Source organism: Penicillium diatomitis (assembly GCF_028827545.1).
Source record: "Penicillium diatomitis strain IBT 30728 chromosome Unknown utg000001l_segment0_segment0, whole genome shotgun sequence".
In the NCBI taxonomy this organism is placed as follows: Eukaryota; Fungi; Ascomycota; class Eurotiomycetes; order Eurotiales; family Aspergillaceae; genus Penicillium; species Penicillium diatomitis.
Window position 1 is genome coordinate 2042427 of NW_026623173.1, and position 24728 is coordinate 2067154.

The window sequence follows — 24728 nt, forward strand, 5'->3', positions numbered from 1 at the left end:
CTAGAAAATGAGTACCGTCGGAGTGTAGTCCCTAAGGTATGGGGATGATCTGTAGGGAGATCTTCAGAGTGCACCGTTGGAGGTTGAGATCATTCGATGGAAAGCGCTGGTATATACATAGGGCGCTATATATCATTATCTCCTGCTACGACGAACCTTGGAGCGGAGGTGACTACTGTGACTTCGAATGTTGATGCCGCTGGTCATCATCGGGTGGAAACGTCTCAACAAGATTCCTCTAGAGTATTAAAGGCAGATGGACTTTGGAGAGACCCACCAAATATGGATCGTGTATCGCTCACTTCACATGATTTGCTGATCTCGCAAGATTGGAGAGGGACAAGCAATTGCTGTTTAATGGCATCTCGGTAATCATCGGCGAAGTCACAAGCACCCCACGGGACACCCGGCGGGGACAAGTAAAGCCTACCTCAATGTGTGAGTGATGCAAAACGGATGATGTTTAGACAGTGGCAACTACACCATGGACAGTGATACAATGATATTATGATACGAGTATGTCAGCAAGGGCAGAGTGCCAATCCCGTCATACTTGTCGTGCGAAAACTCGGTGGTATGACTATGAAGGATGCTTGGTACATCAGCTGAGGCCGATATGCCACTGGAACTCCTAAATTGTAATTGTTAGCGTACCAGTCGATGTGACCTCGGGCTTCGACAGACTGAAGGGCTGACGTAATCTTCTTCTTCAGCCTGGAAAGTTGTCCACTGCAGTGTTTCTCCACGGCTGGAGAGCGAGCCAGGCCAGACGAACCCACAGTCCCGTACCCTCGCGAAAAGCTAGTGTTATTCCGCCAGGCTACGTTGTTTGTTTTGACCGAGCTTTGAATGATTACCATATTTGTTGGTTTTTTCATGCTTGATGAATTCTATCGGCTAACCGTCTATGAGTCTGCGAGGGGGTCCAGGTCTCAGTGACAGAGAGGTGCTGCAGTGAGGGTTGAGTACCTTGGATCAAAGTCAGGCGCAGCACAAGCGCCCCTGGCGTGAGATCGCCAGGGCTTGCAGCACACGGTGACAGAAGCATTCAGCTTTTTGTCACTCAGACGTCCAAAGAGCCTGACTCAGGCATCACGGATCTTATGGACACAGACGCGGTCTGACTTTCACTTAATGGGACTAGATTATTATAGGCCATAACAGTCAGACTTCTCAGCGATTGAGTTGAGATGAAGTCATTCAAGCAGTAGTCACTCGAGTCACTCGACTCGTAGTGAACATAGCGTGACATGATAAGGGGGCTCTCTTTCGTTCCGTCAGTGAGAGAGAGGCTGGGCACAAATTTTGGTACGGAGGCAGTGACTAAGGGAAAGTACTTTGTCTGACTCAGGACCATTGCCTCTCTGGCTGGACATGAAAAAGGCCACTGTTGACCTACTCACCACCGCCAGGGGGTCACAGCGGCCTGCTGGGCAGCCGGTGGAGCTGATGATTGGTGTGCCTGGCCCCAAGTGGAGTCTAATCTCCTGGCCGGCCGCACACCCGCGCTCTTTTGCGTCTTCATTGGCTTTTCCCCCTGACGCTTGGGTCATTTCCATGGGCGGCAAGCTCCCAGGAACCAAACACCCACGGAAATTGGAAATTACAGATGCGCGAAGCACACCACTACTGAGAGTCGGTGGACCTCCCCCCCCAAGGTGGATGGGATGATCTATGGGTATCTCAATGCTGGAAATCATGATGGACACTGCAGACATCAATGGTGCGATCAAGGGTGGGCACCAGGGCTGGAAAAGTGGGCGAGGCCTATGCCAAGAAACAGCGTGACAGTCGAGACCTGGAGGGCTTCATGAATCGCGGGAACGGTTACTCAGGCCAGTGGCTGAGAATCTGAAACATGACTATCGCCATGGGTCACTGCCGGGCAAGCGGCAGCGGTGCGACCAAAACAAGTCCTCATCAAGACAGGTGCCCCTGGGCAGTGAGCAGCTAAACACAGGTAGATGGTCCAGAGGGCCTGATAACTAGGGGGCAATGTGCGGTCGAACAATCACATCGTGGGATCTATCGTGATTCAGAGTTTGTGAGCAGTAGGACTAGGAGGAGACAAACCCTCTGACGGACATGAGTTACAAAGCCCACTTTTACTTGCGCAAAGTCTAATTGAGGTGCCGAGATGAGCGGCGGTGCCTTGATACTTAATAGGCAATCAAATTACTACAGCGATCAGCGACCTAAAGACAAAAGCAGTCCTGTACATTGTAGCTGTATAGTCAATGTACTGTACATACCCCGTCTTGGTCTTGATTAGGGGCCCCTTTTCGACACTCTCTGACTACTACTGTATGCTTCCTGCATGTTGAAGCCGTTCCGGACTGTTTGACCAACGGTCCAATACAGCACTCGGCATAGACCAATGCACATCAATTTAACACACAAACACGCTCCACATCACACACGGTTGACTGTTGTCCATGCGTAAAAAAACAATCTGTCCCAGATTTCACAAGGCGCTGGCTGAGTGGCCCAGTATAGTGGCTCCCCCCCCCCCCCCCCCCCCCACATCCCAGGCCCCAAGGCCCCCGTCCTTAGGCCGCCCCCCTCCTTTCCACACCCACATATTATTATCCCTGGGGTTTTATTCTTCCCTCTTCCCTCCTCTCCTTTCTCGTTCTAGCCTCAGCCTTTCAGTTTTCCTCCCTCCGACCAGAGAGTTCCATCTCTCTCCCACGTTCTTTTCGGAAATCCTGTCGCTCCCTCTCACTCTCGACTATCGAAGCGATCCGGTCTTTTCCTCAAATTCCCCCCTTTTTGTGTACAGCCCTTGAACGAGAACGCGCGACTGGCTTGCGTCTGATGTATGTGCTATCCTGTATACTCCCACAAAGAGGGTGTCTCTGGCCAAGGGGAGGATAAGTCCAGTGCGGATCGCAGATGGTGGCTCTCGCAAAGTGCCCAGCAACACCAGAGATGACATGTGATGTCGACCGAGACGCGCAACGTAATGCCCTCTCAGATAGGTTGGGGATGCGATGTCGCGCAAACATCACGCCGCTCTTCCCCCCTGAACCCGATCGCAACCACTCGCCATGAACGAAGAGCATGGGTGTATGGCCAGGGACGCATCCTTCTGGAGATGACGGGAGCTTGTGCAGCTGGGATCTTGCGGACATTGACTAACCAGATGGCGACTTTCTTTCATATAGATCCCCTCCTCTCCCCCCGTTCAAATACGTGAAGCACCATGAAGTTCACCGTTGCCACAACTCTGGCCACGGCCGGCACCCTGGCCGCCGCTCATGGCCATGGCCACGGTCATGCTCACCTTCACCAGCGCGCTGCCGGAACCCAGACCGAGACCGCCGTCTCGGCCGGTGCCACTGTCTATGACTTCGTGGTCATGGATCCCAGCAATGGCTCCCCCAAGGTGATCAGCGGCAAGGAAGCTTGCGCTGGCCTCGCCAAGCACGAGTTCGAATGGTTCGACGGTGCCATCCCCGAGGCTTGCGCTTCCGCCGCATCCAGCTCCAGCGATGTCCTCTCGTCCGCGACTCTCGCAGCCCACGTGCTCATGGAGACCGCCGCCGTGGTCATCCCCACCACCAGCTCCGCGGCCCCTACCTCGACCTCTACCACCAGCTCAAGCAGCTCCACTTCGACCTCCTCCACCAGCACGACTAGTTCGACCAGCACCACCAGCTCGGCCGCCCCCACCCACACTTCATCTGCCAGCACTGCCACGGGCCTCAACGCTGAGTTCCCCGATGGTGAAATCGACTGCAGTGATTTCCCCTCCAGCTATGGTGCCGTCCCACTGAACTACCTTGGCTTGGGAGGCTACTCTGGCATCCAGTACGTGACCATTGCGGGTTCTTTCGTCACTGAAATTGTCACCGCCGTCGCTGGAAACGGCTGCACCAGCGGTGCCATGTGCTCATACGCCTGCCCTCCCGGCTACCAGAAGTCCCAGTGGCCCACTACCCAGGGCTCCACCGGTCAGTCCGTCGGTGGCCTGCACTGCAAGAACGGCAAGCTGTACCGGACCAACTCCGATTACAAGACTCTTTGCATCCAGGGCACTGGTGGCGTTCACGTTCGCAACGAGCTGAGCAGCACCGTCGCCGTTTGCCGTACCGACTACCCCGGTACTGAGTCCGAGACCATTCCCCTCGCCGCTCAGCCCGGCCAGGTCGCTCCTCTGACTTGCCCCGATGCCAACACCTACTACCGCTACTTGGGCAAGGGCACCTCTGCTCAATACTACGTCAACAACAACGGTGTCTCCATCGAGGAGGGTTGCCAGTGGGGTGACGGCTCCAAGCCCGTCGGCAACTGGGCTCCCATGAACTTGGGTGTCGGCCGCACTGATTCGGGCACCTGGTTGTCCATGTTCAAGAACGAGCCCACCACCGATGCCGATCTGAACTTCAAGATCAAGCTTGTTGGTGATGACCTCAGCGACAACTGTCGCTACGACGGTGCCGGCAACTTCTACAACAACGCCGGTTTGATTCAAGGAAACAATGGATGCACTGTGAGTCATACCAACTGCCATTTGTCATTGAATGGGGCTGTGATCATGAATGCCAAGGGCACAGTTACTAACTCGTCCTCACTCTCAACAGGCCCGATCGGCGTCTGGCAATGCCTACTTTGTCTTCTACAACTAAGCACCACCCTCGCGCTAAGTAGGTCGAGGTCTCGCATCTCGGCCTTTTGACAATTTAAAACCTCTACGGTCTAGATGATGCCTGATTTCCCCTTTGTTGCCCTTTATTTTTCCCACCATATTCTTCCCGAAAGGTGCTCGTAGTGGATCGAGGACAAGGCAATTGAATGAACCGGAGAAGCACTCGAGCGTCTGTTTCCCGCCGCCTTGTCTTTCTCTCTCCGCTACCTGTGCTTCTGTCTATATTACGGCTTGTTGTCTGAGGGGAGCCCCTTTATCCTTTTCATCTTCACTTCCAATGTATCTTACCTTCTGCCATCTGCTTGATCGTGGCCTGTGTGGGGTTGAAACTTATCTTTTGGTTACTTCCGTGTTACTTCCGTTCTAGATATCAAGTACTCGTTCTCGCTCGAATTGTGCTGTCACTTCGTCGTAACTGTGCTATCATCTATTCCTAGGCGATCAGGCTGTTTGACACGTAGCGCTGGAGATTTCGGCAATGACCTGTGCATTTTTCTGATGTTCACTCAGCACCGGGCGATCTGGTGCCAGGAGTGCCAGTATTCTTGTTGAGGGAATTGTCGCGCTAGAGTCTCTACTGTGTCTTGTTTTCGGTCTCATTCCATCGATCAATATGCACCGTGTCTACAATTTGGCTCGGCCTACCGAAGAGCGCCATGATTCACGAGACCCATTTATGGGCAATGTGTTTCATTCGACGAAGTGTTGACTCCACGGCTGACATGAGGCTCGCTCCATCCTCCGCTGACACTAAGGCATTCGGAGATACTCAACAGTATCAGTTTTTTTATACTTTTTTTTTGTGTGTGTGTGTGAAGCTGAACGCGACATCATCGAATACATGATGAATGAGCCAGCCACGAACAAGATACCAAATGACAGATCTATCAGGTGATTCGGGGAGAATGGCTACAGTATAACGATTCTTGCATCATACCTACACCTCACTTGTTCACTACGTACTCTACCCCTGGATTCGAATTGCGGGGAAGGCGAATATCTTGACAGATCGAGTTCTTCAGTTCTCGGCTCGACCAGCCCATGGAAATGAACTTCACAGATCTACATATCTACTCAGGTGGCCCTCTGTCGATACAGGTAGATCCGAGGTGTGGAATGGCCAGGTTTGTTGACACTGTGGTACACTGGTACCGTGACTCAACTCCCAAATGTTGGTTTTCCATCAACCTCACTGCCTTCCCAGCAAGTAACCTTAAGTGGTCATCAAATACTCAATAAGTGCCTTCCATCTCCAAGGTAACCACGTTTTTGAGTTTCGGGTTCGAGGAATGTCACTTCTAGATCGACTTGCCGATGACCCCAGGGCAGCGAAGCGGCCCAGTCCATTCATGCGCGGATCTTGTCGATCCCCACATACCTCTAGCTGGAGTCCATGACTACCTGACACTTTAGGCTAACTATGTATGTACTGACTCGGCGAATGGTATGCTTGATCGAGTCGATTTCGTCTTGCTAGTCTGGCAGCCTCTGCTGCAAATGTCGAGCGTTGCTTGTATACCCTCAAGGCATGGAAAAGCTGGATGGACGGAGCGTATAAATTGTGAGCTGACAATCCCGTGAAGTTGGCCAACTCCATGACTGGTTGCAGCAATATGAAATTATCAATGGAGCCCAGAATTCCATACATGTGCAAGCTCGATGCATCTGCTCTCTGCTCGAACGATCACTGCGCCGCAAGGAGAATGCAATTTTGTATGGAGAGTGGCCGGGTATCCTGCAGGATCGCAGGCGATCGCCCGAGGAACTACAATACACGCTCGTAGCGGCTGTTCGCTTTGCAGTCAGTTTGACAGCTATTCGTTAGTCGTGAGTATTGAAATCGGTGAATCTTCTATGCTCAGGATGTCTTCGAGACTCTAGATGAAAGATTTCGATCAATCGAGCATGTGGGTAGTTTTGCGCAAATCTCAAATTGTGGAGGTAATTTGACCACCATCAACAGGCCACTAACTAGCAGCTGGGCTAGTCTTCTATTCCGAATGCACAGACAGCATCGTTGGTCCGAGCTTAGTACCTATGGGGTGGTCGGTAGACTCGGTACTCGGTAGCCGAGACTCAACCTTGGACAGTGACACCTTCTAGGTTTGAAGCTATAGACCAGAGTTAGGGAATTGCGATACTGAGGAATGGCCGATCTCGTTGGGACGATCGGAAAGAAGATTGGGATTAAGAATACCTTTCAAGTTTGCTTCAAGAATTTGTGGAATAGGCTCTGACTGCGAGGTATGCATGGAAAAGGATCGATGGTGATGATCAGTGATCTCATTGGATTCTAGTGGCGTTTCTTGGAGGAAAATGAATACAAACTCAATCTCACCACAGGAAATGTACACTTGTGCAGTATCCTTATGTTGTTGGGTGGTTGTATACTCCTCCACTTGGGTGTACAGTAGACTCGAAAGTAGAAACACTACCTAATCTTCCGACAGCACTGCCATTCTAGTAGTTACATCCTACGTACCACGTACCTTAGTATCGTTGCGTGCCAATCGACCAGCACGCATACTCTTCAGTCAACATTTTACAGTCTACAACCCTACACAGTCAGAGTGTTGGCAGCTCAACGCAATCGACAGCCCCCACACCAGGGCAACCTTCCTGCCGGGGCGAAATCTTGCTCCAGATCTGAGGTCATTCTACTATCCAGTACAGTGCTCACTGCGCAGTGCTAAGTGCTACACTATAGTACCATGCAGATCAAGTACGCAATATTCATGCACTGGCCATGGAAACTGGCTAGTCGGTCAATACTCATGTCACATCACCGTCCTGTTCCATGTGTCATTCACGCTCTTCCCCGGAAGTGAGAAAGAAAAAGAAATCTTGATCGAGACCTTGCGTGGACTCCATTCTCCATTTGCATGGTTGATGTGGAGGGGCTGGGCCAGTCCGCCAGGTGATGATCACTTGGGTAGCGTAAGACGGTCAGGTATTTCGTAGTTACAGTAACGTTAAAATCGATCAAATCCACTGGGACTTGACGCAGTCACGTAACCTCACCAATTATTCACGCGCCATGAGAACTCCACGAAGCGAAAATTTTCCCTCCAGTCCTCCACAGCCCCGCCTTCTCCGGTCAGCCGTGAAGAGGGATCGGATTAGTAGTAGACTCGACTTGGAGGATGAATTGAGGAACACTTTCGAGAGTTAATATCTCTATCTCTCATAGAACCGACTTTCGATCACAGTGCCTAGGTGGAATCACAATGGCTGGATTCTACTCAATTTAGTAGTAAGTAGTATGAGTACTTCCTCAAAAGTATAAGGGTACGTGGAGTTGACTGGAGAGGTATTCTGTTCTCGGCTGATTTGAGTGAATCACAAGCTTCCGCCGCGGTGGTTCCGCACTGTCAATATGAGATACTCAATAGTCAATACGAATAGGAGTCAGGCAGGACTAGCTCGAGCTTGTCCTACAGATGTGTTTCTATGGCAGTGCGAATTCCCCGTCACATAGTCTCGCTTTGTATGAGACATCAGTTCAGAAACCCACAGCTGCTCAAGACCCCAGGTCACAATATGGCATCCAGCTATGCTGCCAAAGTCGAAATACACATTACGCAGCTACGCACTGGTCCAGAAGTCAATGGAAACGAACACCCATTTCGGCCTCACCGAGCTTGTCTCCGTATGCAGCAGTAACCTTGAACTCGCGTGCCCCGTCACGACCCACTCCTCGGTACACACGTGACTTGAGACGCGACCGCGTAGTGCAGCGGACGAGTCTATTTACGAGGACTGCAACTATGTAGAGTGAAGTGTAGCTTTCGATCGAGCCATGGACTCTGCAAATCACACGCAAAGTACCTTGATCGCGATATCTGCCTTGACTGCCCCCGGATCATTCAAGTAAAGGCTGGGTAAGGGTGACGGGGGTTGGCGTGGAAAGAAATAGTGGAGCCCACCCTCGTCGGCGCCTGTAGAACGCGTCTCTGACTGTAAGCGTGCATTACCGCGCAGGGTGAACCCACCGTCTCTACTGCATTCCACTACTGCTGCCACCTCACCTAGCGACCTTCCTTCACTTCCCTCCTCCAAAAAGGATCTCGCTCCCCTTGGTAAGCCAACTTCCCCTCCTTTTTCCCATTTGATAGCCCTTGAGGTGCCTTTCCAGCTCATCGGAGGCCTTTATTTATCTTTTCTTCACGTCCCGTCTGGGTGATCTCGAGCAAGACGCGGGTGACGCGAAAGCCGTCAAGTCAAGACTTTTTTCTTCCCCTCTGGGCCGTCTACTAATCATTTGAGTCTACACCCAAATCAGATCCGGACAAGTCGTCAGTGAACAAGCTTCGTGTGAGTTCTGCACACGGAGGGAAACATGATGGACTCGTCTCCCGCCCTTGTTCGTTCGGCCTCTGCGGCTGGTGTGAAGCGTCCTGCGGCTCTGCTGCCCGCCTTCGAGCCTTTGACCTCATCGCCGTCCCTCCCGCGGCCGTCGAAGCGGGTGGCTCGTGATAATGCTTACCCAACGCCAGTCCCGACCTCATCAACCCATATCCTATCCTCGTCACCTCCCGCTGCTCGGCCGTTGCTTCGTCGTACCTTCTCCGCCGCTACGGAACGGTCTCCCTTGTCGGCTGTCCCGCAGGTGATGTTGCCTGAGAATGGCGAGCCGGTGCTCATGGGCCGATCCAGTGCTTCGTGCCACCACCAGCTCGCAGCGAGTCGAATGATCTCGCGTGTGCACGTCAAGGCAACCTACAAACCCGCCCCGAATCCCTTCGATCGTGACCAAGTGGAGATTATGTGCATGGGCTGGAATGGTATCAAGATCCATTGCCAGGGGAAGACGTACGATTTGGCAAAGGGCAAGACCTTTACATCGGACATAAAGGATGCGGACATCATGATTGATGTTCACGAGGCACGCGTTTTGGTGCAATGGCCGCGACACGAGCTCGACCGCAAGGACTGCCCCTCGACTGATTCCGAGCAGACATGGGACGACGGAACGCCAACCCAGAAGAACCCTCACCGGAGACGCCATGAGAGTCCCTTCCTGGGAGGCGAGCGCCTCGGCTCTCCGGACTCGCCATCACCCGCTGTGCGCAATGTGATTCCTCCATCGTCGCCTATCTTCACACCTTCTCGCGGCCGTGGATCTGTGATTGTGTATGAAGATGAACCCTCTCCATTGAAGCGCCATAACACTGTCGGTGGATTCTCGGCGTACAGCGCTCGTCGAGCGAGTGAAATGCTGCAGATCTCTCAGTCTAGTGACGTCAGCCGACATCACGACGAATCTGATAACGACGAGGAGAACGATCCTATCGTGCATTCATTCGGTCCATTTGGAGATAATCTACTGCCTCGTCTGGCTTCGTTCCACGCAGGTGGGTCTCCCAGTCGTTCTCCCGCGGCACGTCGGCGCTCGGTGACTCCGGTACCTCGTGCTCACGCGGATTCTTCCCGTCATATCGAAAGCTCGGAGGAGAAAGAAGAGGTCGAGGTCAAGACCCAGGAAGAAGAGGAAACCTTTGAGCGTGTTCGCAACCATGCCATCAATCAGTTGGCTTACTCACGTCTGTCCTCGACCCCCTTCTCAATCATTCTCAACAACCTTCCCCCGTCATTCTGGAAATCCGACAAGGTGGCCAACACCTCTGGTCCCTCGCGCTCTGACATTCGCACCATTCTGGAAACCACTAAATGCATTGGCAAGGTTGCGCGTGAAGGCAAAGACGCCGCTGGACAGCCGTTAGAAAGCGAGTTCTACTACATTCCCGACTTTGACGAAGACATCATTCGCCGTGAGACCGTGGTGACCAATCTTCGCAAGCCGGGTCTCCGCAACTGCCGCAAGCAACACAAGGTACGACATCTTCCACCTCCAGATTTCACCGCTTCCCCACATTCCCCCGATCGTTCCTCTCTCCTTTTGTGGGTGGCCGATACTAATTTCTATTTAGCAATATTTCTGGAAGAAGCCGAAATAAGTCCCAGTTCCTACCCCAGTTCCGGATCGATTTCTCTTTCGTATATATTTGCAGTGTTCTTGGCCACCCAGACAAAAGCCTATCCTGGGTGGTCCGCATAGCGTGGCGTGTGGCATACCCTTATATTGTTTTCGCTTTAGTTTCTTATGCGCCTCATTATTTCCCCATCTCCTCCTCGGCTCCCGCAAATCACTGACCTCTGTGGACCTCGACCCGTGGGCCTAGCCTCTTGTTTTGCGATTTCTTCCTTTTTTTCGACTTAACCTCTCCTCCTTGCATCGGCATGACGATGTACGATTGTGTGCTGCGATTCCATTTGCCACATCTGTTGTCTTGGCTTTTGTTGTTTTGTGTTCCCAAGGGGACTTCTTCGTACCTCTCATGATGCGTGATGGATTACCGACATTGACGGCCGCTTTTGCTTTGATTCCGACTGCTATTTTGTTTTTTTGTAACATGTGTCTGTTCGATGTACCGGTTTCACCAGTCCACCTCTATTACCTTCCCTGTCGTCTCTTTTTGTACGAGTGCTGTTCCCTCGATCATGATGACGAGCTCAACACATGGGCTCCTCGTCGCGTCCCCACCTCTTTTGTTTGTCCGCTTTTTGCCTTCAGAGGCCCGATCTCACCGGGTCCGTGTGTTTGGGTAACACAATTGACCTATGATGTCCGAGTGTGTATCTTGACTTTAATTCTCCTCTTACAGGCAAATAGATCAAAAGTCTTAATTCATTCATGACACGCCTGCATCGGGTCAAATAGATAACGTGAGAAAGTATTAGAACCCAAGTCTTGACCCGTTCTCAATTGGATCTGTAGCGGTCTCCATGTCGGACCCGACATGGGTGCTTCCTCGGGTGAAACTGTGGATCAGGGAGTCGCCGTTAGGTTGTCGTGCTGTGCACAGGGCCAGATACTTCAGGTGGAACTTTATTGCGAGCCAGACCCAGGTATATTCATATGCATCACCTTCCATTCTGATGGACCCTGATCTCACCTGTTAGATTGTCGAGCAGGCGATCGCCATAGAACAATCCTCTCCACAATGTGAACTCCCTTGAAACCCGGCCTCATTCGATGTATTTCCTTGTCTACCGAGTCTAGATTGGTACCTCGTGTCCAGACGTTCTCGCTGCGGCCATTCGCCACTCTTGCGTCACTCGAGCTTTCCCCTCATTTACATTATCTCTGGTGCCGCAGATCGGATAGATATACATTCAGTACAACCATTGGCAGAGCCACCTACTCATAAGGTCGGACGTCGCCAGTCAACACCTTATTACCAAAGTAAAATTCAACGACAGTAGCTTATCTAGAGTCCCAGAAGGGGTCAAGAAAGATGGCCTGATCAATGCTCTACATTTGACGGCTAGCGTAGCTTCAATGACGAGTCTACTTGAAGTATCATGGATGGCTCAATTGCGCCGCCAAATGAGTAGAGTCTGTTACTCTGGGATCCAAAGCAGGAGGCTCGGCAAAAAGTCTGGTACAACTACTTTAAGCCAAAGTTTACATCATGCAATGGGAGCCACCCGGCTGGAGGCAATCACGGTACCACCGCCGTAGTGGCAGCTGCAAGCTGCAGCTAGCTGTGGCTGCACCTTCATCTCAACCCAGACCGCAATCGCCACCAAGTGCCAGTTTTTTTTGAATCTTGTAGGGTCTCGTCTTTATAAAACACTCAGACTCTGTCATTTGGACTGCCAGTTTTACCATTCTCCAAGTCCGTTGAAGCAAACCTGGAAACCATCGGTATTCAACCCAGACTAAACAATTCTCCTCCAGCCTCCAAGAACACCGCGGTCTTCTTTCTACTAAGTTCAGGTCTCGACCTCCATATCGCTCGACTTATCCACATCTAAATCATCACCGAAACCAACCCTCCAGCCACACATCTCGTCCCCATCAAATCACCACTATCTATCAAAATGCAATCCTCAATGGAGAGTCAATCCATGCCTGATCGCACCCGCGAGAATCCCTCCGCTAGCGCTCCCTTCGCCCATCAAGAGGCGCTTCACCGACCACCACCTACTGCAGACTCGGTCTCTCAACAGTCCTGGAAACCCAAGTACGACCGCCGCCAAAGCTGGAATCATGAGGATCAGAAACATGCGTTGCAGGAACGATTGCTGAACCTGGAACCAGCTCGGGAGACTGGGTTTTCTGAGACCGGACGTGAGGTTTAGGTGTTGATGGCGCTGACGACTTGCGCTTACGATCATCGGAAAGCGAGAATTGGCGTTGTATCGGTTGAGATTGAATGGTCTGCGCAAAGGAATGAGGACTGGACCAAGTTGAGTGGCTGGGTCCTATGAGTTTTCTATTGGATTTTCAATCGCGGGTGACAGCGATGCGTTTCATGACTTTGAGGAATAGGTATTAGGTGCTTTCCTGGTGTTACACAATTTTATGAATTAACCAAGGCCTGGCTTTGATATCGCTCATTGCCTCATTTCTTTCCAGTATATTTTGCGTAATAAAAGGATAGTCCATACTCGACACTCGAGAATCCCGAGAGTTGTAAGAGTTGTAATAGCGCGCGTGAGGCGAACTCGATATAACAAAAGCTGTCAAGCCAACGCTGGTACAGGAGGACCCAGGGTTGTCAGTGAAGACGGCGGGGCCTGACTGTAGGATAAGCGCGGCGCCAAGTAAGATGCCTGCTTTGCATGTCCGGCGATCTTCAACCTCCGCACCGCCTGGCAAATCTGCCTGCCTTTGCTCTGCTCCACCATCGCCGCTCATCACCGTCGCTCCTTGAGCCCGACGATCAGATTGCAGGGAGTGCAGTCTCGAGTTCAAAGTGCTTTTTTTTCCCCGCTCCTCGTTCACTAATTTGGCCGCTCCTTTCCCCGATGTGGCATTCAAGTCACTTCAATATCGACCTTTTGGAAGTTCTAAAAGGACCCCGCGACTAAAACCTGTGCCCCCGCAAACGCACACACAGCCATGGATCACCTCAAGAAAAGTATGCGCTTGCATTCGCCGAGCTTTTTCGGACTTTCTCAGCAGATTAACTGACATGTCTGGACAGGGGAGATCCGTGAACTGAATGAGAAAGCATGGGAAGGACAGACTGGTATGTTTAGCTCTTGTTCCTGTTCGAGATTAACTCCACAGAGGAATCACCGCCGAGCTTGACCGTGACTGATCGTCCTGGTAACTGCAGATGTCTTCCCCGTAAGCAAGACCCTCGACTCGGCGCTCAAGAAAAACACAGCTTTCATCAAACGTCTCCGCACCGGTATCAGTGCTTCCGCCCTCGCTACCTTCCTGACGGATATCCGCACCCTCTCGTTGCACAAGTACCTCTCCGAGATCATCTCTGCCTGCTATGAAGGACTTTGCAAACTCAAGTCGCCCGGCGAAATCGCCGCGGGGGTCGAGATCGTGTGCGCTTTGCACCAGCGATTCGGTCCGGCCGAGTTCACGCGGCAGATTGGATGGCTTCTTGGACGTGGCATGAGCTCCATGGACAAGGCCTCGTTGAAGACATTGCCCCAGGAGATGCGCGAGCGCGAGGAAAAGGATCGTCTGAGCCGGCACCGAATCCTTCTGCGTGTGGTGACGGAGTTGTGGTTGGTTGGTGTCCTGAGAACGCTCGACGATACGGAGAGACCCGAGGATGCCAGAAAGGATGCTACAACAGGCAAGTTGCCTGATCTGGTGCCCATGAGAGCGACAAAGACAGCGGCGGCTTTAAAAGAGTTGGAGAAGCAGGCTGAGCCCTTTCCGCTGGAAGTCCTCAAGGATCTACTTGGCCACGATCGCGACCACACCAATTTGCCACTTGCCGTGTTATTTGTGAAGAGCTTTAGCTGGGATGTTCTTGGGACTAAGCTGGTCGAGGAGGGCCGAAAGACTGTCGAGGCGGATGGCGCCACATCAAAACCCAACGGCGGAGAACACGAGGCTACAGACAGCCATGCGGAGACAACTCTAGAATCGGACCCGCCATTGGTTCCGGAGAAGACGCAGCAGCGTTTCAGGAACATCTTGACTCGGTATCTTGACGATGTCAAGGCCCATGTGGTCCGCGACCAGAAGGCACTTGCATCGCAGAGCCGACGCAATGCCGAGGCTTACGTGAAGAGCGGCGAGATCTTTGAAGACCGACAGTCCAATTTCGAGAAGCAGTCCAAATCACTCGAGAAGCTGGTCGCCAATACTCAAGTACTCTGCGAGGCACTAGGTGCAGAGATGCCTGATCTCGTCGAGAAGGAGTCTGCAGATGCCGGCGGCAGCGGTGGCATCGGCCTAGTCAAGACCACGGAGTACCTTCGTGGTCAAGGTGATGGTGCCGGGATCTGGGAAGATGAAGAAGAGAGGCGTTTCTACGAAAACTTGGTAGATCTGAAGGGTAAAGTACCTGCCGTGCTTCTCGAGGATGGGAAGAAAAAGAAAGGGGAGGGTGAAGAAACCGGGAAGAAGAAGCAAGACGGCGAATCTGAAGGTGCTGTGGAAAAATCGACCGAGACAGCTGAGGATCGTGCTGCGGCGGATGCGGACGACCAGTCGACAGCCATTGCCAGCAAAACGGTCGGCGCCCAGGTTGACGCTCTTCTGAGCAAGCTACCTGAGTTGCAGACCAAGGATCAAGTTGATCAATTCGCATTGGACTTTTGTTTTGTCAACTCCAAGGCCTCTCGAAATCGACTTGTTAAGGCCGTTTCCGACATTCCCAAGGGCCGAATTGATCTCCTGCCGCTATACGCTCGCCTAGTCGCGACGCTTGGACAATATCTGCCGGATATTCCACAAGGCTTGACCACCTATCTCGACGAAGAGTTTCGAAGTCTGCAACGGCGCAAGTCGAAGGAATTCTTGGGTCAAGTGCGTATGAGCAATGTGCGATATCTGGCTGAATTGACCAAGTTTGGCGTGGTTCCCGAACACATCATCTTCCACTGCTTCAAAGTCTCATTGGATGACTTTTCTCGTATGAATATTGAGATCATCGGCAACTTGCTGGAGAACTGCGGTCGTTATCTCCTTCGCAACCCAGAGACGTCGCCGCGCATGGCTTCATTCCTGGAGACTCTGAGTCGAAAAAAGACTGTGCAGCATCTGGGTCAACAAGAGCGGATGGTCATTGAAAACGCCGTCTACTACGTCGACCCGCCTCCAAGACCCGCCATCCAGCAGAAAGAAAGAACTCCCGTGGAGCAGTATGTCCGCCGGCTGATTTACCTGGACATGAATAAGCGCAACTACACCAAGGTCCTAAAGACGATCCGCAAGCTCCATTGGGAAGAGCAGGAAGTCGTGGACATTCTCGAGCGTGTCTTCAGCAAGCCAGTCAAGGTCAAGTATGGCAGCATCCACCTTCTAGCGATCTTGATCAGCGCGCTTTATCGCTATCACCAAGTATTCGTGATTGGCATTGTGGACAATGTTCTGGAGCAGATCACGCTCGGCCTTGAACTGAACGACTTCAAATTCAATCAGAAGCGAATCGCCGAGGTAAAGTATCTTGGAGAGCTCTATAATTACAAGATGATCGATTCGCCCGTCATTTTTGATACGCTGTACCGCATTGTTACATTCGGCCACGAGGGCGGCACTCCTGTACCAGGTAGAATTAGTCCTCTTGACATGCCGGATGACTTTTTCCGACTTCGTCTTGCTTGCACCCTCCTTGATACCTGTGGTCACTGTTTCGACCGCGGTTCTGCGAAGAAGAAACTTGATTTCTTCTTGACTTTCTTTCAATATTACCTCTTTACCAAGGACCCTTTGCCCATGGATGTGGATTTCCTGGTCCAGGACACTTACTCTAGTCTGCGTCCTCAGTGGAAATTGGCCACCGATCCAGAAGAGGCTACTCGCATCTTCAGCGAGGCGGTCGCACAGAACTACAATGTGCAAGACGCGGAAAGACATGCAGATCTTGAGGAAGAGGACGCGGAGAGCAGCTCTTCTGACGAAGGACTGGAGGATGACGTCATTCCTGAGATTGAAGAGGATCAAGAGTCGAGCGACGAAGCCGAGGTAAGCTGACCCCTGAAAAATTGTTGCATCATTGACCTCTGTCAAAGTAGCTCGCTAAACAATGACAGGCTTCTGGACCGAATGTGGATGTCAATGATGAGAGTGACTTTGAGGATGAGCACATTGTTGTCACTCGTCAAGAAGAAGAGCGCGACCCCGAGGCCGAAGCCGATTTTGATCGGGAGTTCGAGAAAATGATGGCGGAGAGTATGGACTCGAGACGCTTTGAGCGGAAGGGAGTCTTTGATATTCCTTTGCCTATGAAGAGAGTACCTCGTGAACATCTTCCAACCGAATCGTCCACCGAGTCGGCCACACCAGAGCCTATTCCGACAAAGACCGTGGCTTTTTCTTTGATGACGAAGAAGGGTAACAAGCAACAGGTAAGATCAGGATGAGGAAACAAAAAGGGGATGAAAAGGCGTGACGTTCATGCTGACAATTGTTCCAGACACGCACCATTGATCTTCCTTCCGATTCTAGCTTTGCTGTTGCTATGCGCACTCAGCAACAAGCTGATCGGGAAGAACAACAGCGTATCAAGAGCTTGGTACTTAACTACGAGGCTGCAAACGAACCCGAGGAAGCCGAGAGTATGAATCTAGTCACACTCTTGTACTCTTTACTACTCAGTTTACTAACAATGTGTTCGCAGCCTTTGAAAAGCGCATTCCTGCCAACCAGCGTGTGGACAAGTCTGCCGCCAACCGGTCCGCATTCCGGTCTCGCAAACTCCAGCTTAGTGATGTGAATTGGTGATGACGATTTCCTCCCCTGAAGAGATACTTCAAATCCGTCACGGGTCTATAAAGCCTCACTTGATCAACACCAATGTCACGGACTGGACATTACCGAGTCTCGACATTCAAGCGCACTGTCTGAAGTGCCTCAGGACCTTGCCCTTTGCGGTCTTGTCCCGCATGGTCATTCCTGAAGATCATCTTCAAAGAACTGATGTTATCGACGATCCACGATCATTGTGTTCTGCATAATGCGATTGCCTTGCCAACTCTCCAGCTCACTGCAGTATGACACGGTGCCTCCACCTTCTGCACCAAACTCGTCCTGGGCAGCTTGCTTCCACCTTTTTGTGAACAGCATACTTAGCTGGGTACTATTAGGGCCTGCAATTACGCCATTACGCATCGTTAAGCGAGAAAGACATGAGTCTTGCCAAGGATCACAGGGACGCAGGATTCGAATGCCTCTGCAGTCGCATGACTGAAACCATGCTGATCGCGAGCGAGTTCGTCTGGCTGGTCTCAAGGATCCCTAGACGACTCTGCATCTCAAGTTACCATAGGTTTATAGTCGATCACACCCACGATAGGCAAAATCACAGGATACGGTTCTGAATGCAAGTCGAATTTGACCAATTTCCGCAAACGTAAATCGACCCACACGAACCTGCATCATTGCAGAAACCTTGGCGTCGTATAATACGTGCCAATAAAACCGATCAAGTCCTCTAAGCAAACTGACGCCTTCTACATAATGCACAAAGTAACCATATGCATCCAGGCCGGAAGCATCACAAAACCCAAATCCATTTTCCCATGCAAAACCGTTAAAAATCCAACTCGGAAACTACCTATTCTCAAGCATCCATAATCCCCGCGCAACCGAGACCCGTCTTCGATCCATCGCAGCAAAGATCTTTCCAATCCGGTCATTCCCCTAACTTCGCTCGTCCGTATAAACCAACGTCTCACAGACCGCCGGCAAATGAACTCGCTTGCACGACTGTCAACATAGCCGTGACAGAAATGAACGGGAAACCCCCCGCCGGCAGAATTGGCGCTGCGATCAAGATCATGAAACACATGGGATGACAGCCGGTAGAATTTTTTTCTGGGCGTTAGATAGGATGAAATGTCTCGCCCAGAGAAAACAGGCCTAGCCAAGACCGTCAAGTACAAGCGAAATGCCACTCTTTCGGTCAAGCGGGGAATTGATATGCCGCGGAAAATGTTGGTACTTGAATATGCTTTCGTTGCGCGAACTTCAGCGACTCTGGGCCCCTGAGTCAAAGATCAAGTACTAATGTCGACAGGAGAAAGTGGCCAAGGATGTACGCAATCTAGGAAACCACATAAAGGCAGTAATCAAGCTGGGGGGCTTTTTAATTCCTCCTCCAATTTGATGGACCATGCAGGGTTCAATGGAATGACCGGAAACCTACGAGAGCATGAACAAAAACTTCGAAAAGGATGGATCAGGATGCTTAGAATGCTGCTCTTGTGATCAAGCTGGAGTCTACAAGGTAGGTAGGGAGTCAAATCAAGTTTACTTTGAGTCTGCGCTTATAGATGCTCCGCGCACTTTGAATGAATGAACGGATTGAATAATTCACGAAAGAGGATCAGCCGGAAGTGAGATTGATGAGGTTGTCGAGGTAGATGAGGTATGATATCAAGAATTTGATTCGAGATGATTAGATCGGACCTGATGACTTTAGAAAGGCTTGTTCATTAGATGACGGGAACCGTGATGCCGCAGTGGGCTGCGAAAGAGTCCACCTTGCAGTCTGTGGTGGCAATTTTTATCACCAAAGCGATGAAATGCTTGGCTTTAGGGAATGGTGTTGAATTCTCCTGTAATAGGCCTTTCTAAAAGACCAGAGACTTCTTCCGCTTAGTTAAGTCTATGGATAAAGATACTATCTCTGGAATAGACTGCTCGTTTCACAGAGCTTTGGACTCGTCGTCGCAGATGCGAAGCAAAGTGAGTAGTAGGTCACGTTTTCCATTTGGTAGAATAAACAGACGGTAGTGGGTGAAAGGTATCCTCTACTAACCTCAAGCGGCTCGCTCCGGGTCTGGTTGATCTTCTCCTCTTTGTTACTCTCCGACTTTTAAGGAATGACCTACAGATCCAGAACCGGCTTCGACGACACCACTTAAAGCCAGGTTTCATCCGCCTCCAACCACACGGAGGATAAAAATCTCATTCCTTGCTATGAGCTCGGCGGTTATCTCGATCTAGTTGTCGAAATTGATCACACTCGACAGAGGGTGAATGGTCTGACACTGCCAGAACTACTTCGCCTTGGCGCCACGAACGAGGAAATCTTCAACTCCGGGGTAAGCCCGGTAGTGACCTCAATGTCTGTTTGGTGAACTCCTGCCGCAGCAAGAGTGGCGTAAGCTTCATCGGATGCCGGGAAAGAGACACGTTCGACCTTGGTCGAATCCTTTTTGACAGGCCTCATACGACGGGCCATCCCATGAAGGAGTGGAAAGGCAAGCACGTCGCTGACCGCGAGGACATACTCTGTAGTCTGTACCCTTGCACTTGCTGACTAGGTTGATTGCCGGGATGGAGTGCCCGCCATGTGCAATGTTCCGATAAGGATTTAGATTGTCGGAACCATGTATGGTGGCAGGGAGGTCAAGCTGTTGCTCACAGTTGTCAACGTCTCCAGGTATTCTTCTGCGGGAAGAATACCACTGGGGCTCCGAGGATCGACCACGCAGAAGGCTGCTAGTTGCATATTCTTTTTGAATCTCCACCACGCTGACGATGGCGTGTTGAATCTGGCTCGTCTTTCGGATGGCGCTCTCGATCTCATCCAGCTCAATTCGGTGTCCATTGATCTTGACTTGACTCTTTTCTTCCGAAGCTTTCACTGCGACGAAGGTATCTGTTTCTTCCCAACACAAAGTCCAGACACTTCGGACATCTTCCAAGGCCCATCCTTTTCAACACTTTGTCTTCACTTGTCTTTGCTTGATCCATTTGACCAACAATGTCTCACATCTCTGAATCCAACTCTGTCGGCACCTCTGTTACCGCGAAGGTACAGACGAGCACAACCACCCATCCCGACTAGCGGGCTATTTTCCCGTACGTGGATCCGAACAAGATCAGCTCAGAATTGGCAGAGTAGCAATTTAGACCGAGTGTGATTTGCACCATCGGTACAAGACTACCACCTCACTATGAGGAAGCCTTAGGTAACAGTTGTGCCAAGGAGTCAGCGTCCTCAATTAGGCCTCATCTTGGCGCCAAGAGTGGGGCCGCCCTGATATGTACGCCCTCGAAGCCTAATGGGGAAAGGTTCGAGGCTCCATCCCATCGGCATCCCATCGGCATCCCCTCGTCCATAACGGGCTCCCAGCGCTATCCCACCATCCCATCATTCCCTCATTCTTCCCTCGGTATCCCAGACGCCATCGTGAATCCCACCTCGTATTGCCATTTCATTCTCTTGCATCGCGATTGTCACATCCGGTCCATTTCCTGGCCGATCTGTGGCCGAGCAGCCTGGAAGATATTCCTGTTCTACTCTGCGAATGCCATTCCCTCACGCTCCTTCGTCTTCCGATGACTCCGCAGCAACCGCCGTTCCAATGTGACTTCCCCGGGTGTAGCCTTAGCTATCGTCGCAAGGAACATCTGACGCGACATGCCAAAAGCCACATCCAACCACGGTCTTATGAATGTCCTTTTTGTGACCGCGTCTATGCGAGAAATGACACGCGCCGGCAACATATCCGCACACATCATAAAAACAAGGAGTGTCAATCGAGCCGGGCAGTCCGAGCTTGCCAATACTGTCGCTTGCGAAGATCAAAATGTAACGGACAGAGTCCCTGTGATGCCTGTTCCCAGCGAGGGAAACAGTGTCTGTACTCGCAAAATTCACGACGCCGCGTGTTGGAACAAAGGAAGAGTCCAAATGATGACACAAGCTTAACGGCATTTTCGGAGTTGGACTCTGCGTTTTCCACGACTTCGTTTGCAGGGGGACCAAGCTCTATACAGCATGCGGAAGTGACCGAGAATAACTCATGTAGAACTGCACCATACGTCGAGGCTTATTTCGAGATCTTTCACCGACACTGGCCGCTTTTGCATCCTGCTACGTTCGATCCCGGCCGTGAGCCAGCTTTTCTGCTGCAATCAGTGATCATGATGGGACTTTGGGTGACGGGTGAAAGCAATGCGCGACAGACTGCAAAGGTTCTTCACCAGAAACTCAGCCTTCTAATTTATGAGCAAAAAGTTGGTTCCGTATTCATGTTCAGATGATTTTCCCGTGTTTTCGCATATTAATACAATGCGCCATACGATAGGAGATATGGGACACGTCAAATCACCACGACGAGTCACAACGCCAACCAAATGACACATCTTCGCCTGAGCCTACCCCTTGGCCAATGGCAACATATCAAGGAATCTTGTTGCACCTCATTTTCTCTCTTCTCATCTCTCAGGACCAATTGGACCTGCAATTGACCCACGCACTGCCTGAACTGCCTTCCCGGCTTCTCGTCGCTCTTGTGCGCTCATGTCTGAAGCGCAACATGTTCTTTTATCCCTCGATGCTAACTCAATTCAAGCCAGGAGTAGATCCTGACGTTTTCATATGGCTCGGTATCGAGGAGATCAAACGGTTTTGTCTGTCACTATACAGAGTATGCCGGCAGTGCCGAGTATTTGACCCCAAAATCCTGGAAGACGCACCCACTTTCAGTGCTCGTCGTGGACCACGAGCACCCGGGGAAAGACTTCTGTCTCTGACAGATCTGCAATTTGCTTTGCCAGATAGCGATGAGCTCTGGGATGCCACGTCGGGCTTGGCGGCGCGACTCGCGGAAAACCCAGCCGCGTGCCACAATGCGAACGTTGAAGAAAAGTGGATATCTCAAACTGCGCGGCTTTTGCAGCCTCGTGATGCACAAGTTCAGTGGATCTGATACTTTTTTTCTTTGAATTTAAACTCCACCCATTACATATCTTCCTTCGTTATACAGATACATGCCCGTGGAGATGAGGTAATACTACGGAAGATACCTAGAAGAGCACCACCTAACACGAAGACATTTGTGAGTCGAGACATCGTCTGAATTGCCCTAAGGAATCATACTTCGGCCAGATATCAATACTTCTGAAATTAAAAATGATCAAATGACGGCTCCAATTTACTCTCTCACTAACTCAGCGTTATAACTTCTGAAACTACAAGAGGACGCGGGCCATACCAGATATCCCCGTCTGACCAGTCATCTTTTCCAGCAAGAGCTTGAACAAGACACTCGGAGACAATACGACCTCATCTTCGAAGGGCCTAACAATTACATCGCCCTCACTGAGCGGCATAGCCAGCGACTTCAAACGCCTGTGAGTCTCGCAGTCGGAATCGTAGTATTTCATATCATCGACGTTGCGGAAGGTGTTCTTCACGCCTGCGGCCTAGTGTATAGCCCTTGGTCCGTGCATAGGGTAAGGTGCGACCAGCTTGAACGCCTAGAATATAGGGCTCAGAGTCATGTATTTCGATTATGAAACGAGCGGTCAGCACTGTTCATCACAATGAAGAGAGCTCATGGGGCGTTCACACCCTCTTTGCTCCTTGAGCTAGGCCACGATATTCATCAAGATGGATATCGATATCCTTTGACTGAGGTATAATGAACATCGCAATGCGGTGGATTAAGGTTGTCATGCTGCTGATATGTAATGGCAGGTGATTTCCGTCTCAAAACACAGATGTATGTTTTCAATGAGAATGTCGATGGCGGAAATCACAGACAGAAGTTTTGAGAATACTTAAGAACGATCAGCACAAACGGGTGTTTACGTTGAATGCACTCTCGCATCGAGCCCATTCGAGGGTATCGCTTGTAATTTCAAGGGTGGCAAATAAGTAGGTAGCGCATCGAAGTCCGGTCTCTTTGGCTGTGCTGTCCTTGCCAAAAGAGTAGGATGTGGGTGCAACCCAAGGGGACCATCTACCACACTGTGAATAACTGTACTGACTACTATCCACGGCTGCAATGACATGCAGACTTCAGGTAGCTGTACTACTGTAACCCAGCGGCATTGCATTGCGGCTTCGTGAGACTTTTCGCCGTTGCTAAAGCACGGTCCGTCCCGTCGTTATCCCTTCGGCATCCTATTGCGGCTTCGCGATCGGTCTAGCCGAGAAACAAAAACTGCGGTCCGGCCCGTCGCTAATAAGTAAGTCGCAATGACTGAAATACTGCCTAAATGAAAGCAGGGCTTCCGTCCGTGCTTGTAGAGCCTTGTACTTCGAGCTCGAACTCCCAACTCAGTGAGAAACATGACAGCTCCTCTGAGGAGGTACCGAAGGAAGAGGAGAGAACTATCACCGGGATCAAATTTCGTGAGATCAATTTTGTCCTCCATAAAGCTCGCTAAATTTTTGAATCACAGTGGGTTCTAGTTGTGACCGCCATCTTGTCGAGTCATATGCTCTTTGCCCTCAATAATACTATTGTCGCTAATATCTGACCGGTTGGTCTCTCTCGCTAAATATTGACTGGTCAATTTTACCGCTCAACTCACTCTTACCTCGAGAAAGACTATTCTTACGCAGTTTAACTAAGCTGAGCGAATTTCGTGGTTGTCCGTCGGGTACAGCTCCCTCTATTTTATTTAAATTGACTCATTTCCTGGGCTGACGTGAAAATATTTGTGGCTAGGTTCACCCTCTGCTCACCTGCTTTGTGTCTTCCTCGGTCGAAGACAGCTAGAGGTACGCAACCTATATGCCAAGTGGCTGTACATAAGGGTAAGCAAATTATGTCTGTCTCAAATGGAATCAAAGGCGACAGGAGCCATGGATGTCTGATTATCATACACCAGTGCGTCGTCCTCTTCATGGCAGGCTCCGCTTTATGTGGCGCTGCTCCAGACATGAAATCCATGATAGTTGGCCGAGCTATGGCTGGTGCTGGGGTAAGTCTGCGGTTTTGAATTGAAAAATATGAGATATGATTAACCAACAATATCACAGGGAAGTGGCATGTACTTCGGTGTCTTGACCTAGTTGTCCGTTAATACGACCGTGTCCGAGCGTGCGTTTTATCTTCAATTGACGTAAGCCCAACAATCCCATGAAATCCAGTCGTTTGACGGCCCTGACTAGGTGTATAGTGCTGTCTCATGGGATTTCGAAAAGTTTCCTCTTGCGACATCCACTGACAGCTTCCAGCGTGAAAGACTGTTCACGGAAGTAGCAGCTGGTGGTGCCTAGACGCGATCGCGTGCTCAGATGTCTCGAGACTTCCCAGTCAGAAGCTTGCTTCGGCGAGGGAAAGCAAAGAGGAACTTGAGCCTAATCAGCGACTATTTTGTCTCGTGTAGAGTTATGAC

General features: G+C 51.0%; 7 protein-coding genes across 7 annotated transcripts; all 7 read left to right on the forward strand.

The window, feature by feature from the left end:
* Positions 1 to 3205: 3205 nt before the first annotated feature.
* sun1 (SUN family protein UTH1) lies at positions 3206 to 4631 on the forward strand (the record flags this gene model as incomplete). Its single annotated transcript, XM_056930210.1, has 2 exons — positions 3206 to 4495; positions 4587 to 4631. 2 exons carry the CDS (start codon positions 3206 to 3208, stop codon positions 4629 to 4631), a joined length of 1335 nt encoding a protein of 444 aa, XP_056794503.1.
* Positions 4632 to 8993: 4362 nt separating this feature from the next.
* Positions 8994 to 10608, forward strand: fhdA (putative transcription factor Tos4; the record flags this gene model as incomplete). The annotated part of the gene is made up of 2 exons (XM_056930211.1): positions 8994 to 10484; positions 10582 to 10608. 2 exons carry the CDS (start codon positions 8994 to 8996, stop codon positions 10606 to 10608), a joined length of 1518 nt encoding a protein of 505 aa, XP_056794504.1.
* A 1930-nt stretch (positions 10609 to 12538) lies between these two features.
* On the forward strand, positions 12539 to 12799 carry N7539_000608 (uncharacterized protein; the record flags this gene model as incomplete). The annotated part of the gene is made up of 1 exon (XM_056930212.1): positions 12539 to 12799. The coding sequence occupies one exon, from the start codon at positions 12539 to 12541 to the stop codon at positions 12797 to 12799; it is 261 nt and encodes an 86-aa protein (XP_056794505.1).
* Positions 12800 to 13562: 763 nt separating this feature from the next.
* N7539_000609 (regulator of nonsense transcripts 2) lies at positions 13563 to 17363 on the forward strand (the record flags this gene model as incomplete). Its single annotated transcript, XM_056930213.1, has 6 exons — positions 13563 to 13581; positions 13648 to 13692; positions 13783 to 16604; positions 16673 to 16987; positions 17056 to 17197; positions 17260 to 17363. The coding sequence occupies 6 exons, from the start codon at positions 13563 to 13565 to the stop codon at positions 17361 to 17363; spliced, it is 3447 nt and encodes a 1148-aa protein (XP_056794506.1).
* A 3411-nt stretch (positions 17364 to 20774) lies between these two features.
* On the forward strand, positions 20775 to 22306 carry N7539_000610 (Zn(II)2Cys6 transcription factor domain-containing protein; the record flags this gene model as incomplete). The annotated part of the gene is made up of 2 exons (XM_056930214.1): positions 20775 to 21611; positions 21683 to 22306. Coding segments are annotated over 2 exons (1461 nt in total), but the record flags the coding sequence as incomplete, so codon positions are not given.
* Positions 22307 to 23600: 1294 nt separating this feature from the next.
* N7539_000611 (Phomenoic acid biosynthesis cluster MFS-type transporter) lies at positions 23601 to 24034 on the forward strand (the record flags this gene model as incomplete). The annotated part of the gene is made up of 2 exons (XM_056930215.1): positions 23601 to 23736; positions 23931 to 24034. The coding sequence occupies 2 exons, from the start codon at positions 23601 to 23603 to the stop codon at positions 24032 to 24034; spliced, it is 240 nt and encodes a 79-aa protein (XP_056794508.1).
* Positions 24035 to 24155: 121 nt separating this feature from the next.
* On the forward strand, positions 24156 to 24402 carry N7539_000612 (Phomenoic acid biosynthesis cluster MFS-type transporter; the record flags this gene model as incomplete). The annotated part of the gene is made up of 2 exons (XM_056930216.1): positions 24156 to 24311; positions 24370 to 24402. 2 exons carry the CDS (start codon positions 24156 to 24158, stop codon positions 24400 to 24402), a joined length of 189 nt encoding a protein of 62 aa, XP_056794509.1.
* Between the last annotated feature and the right edge of the window lie 326 nt (positions 24403 to 24728).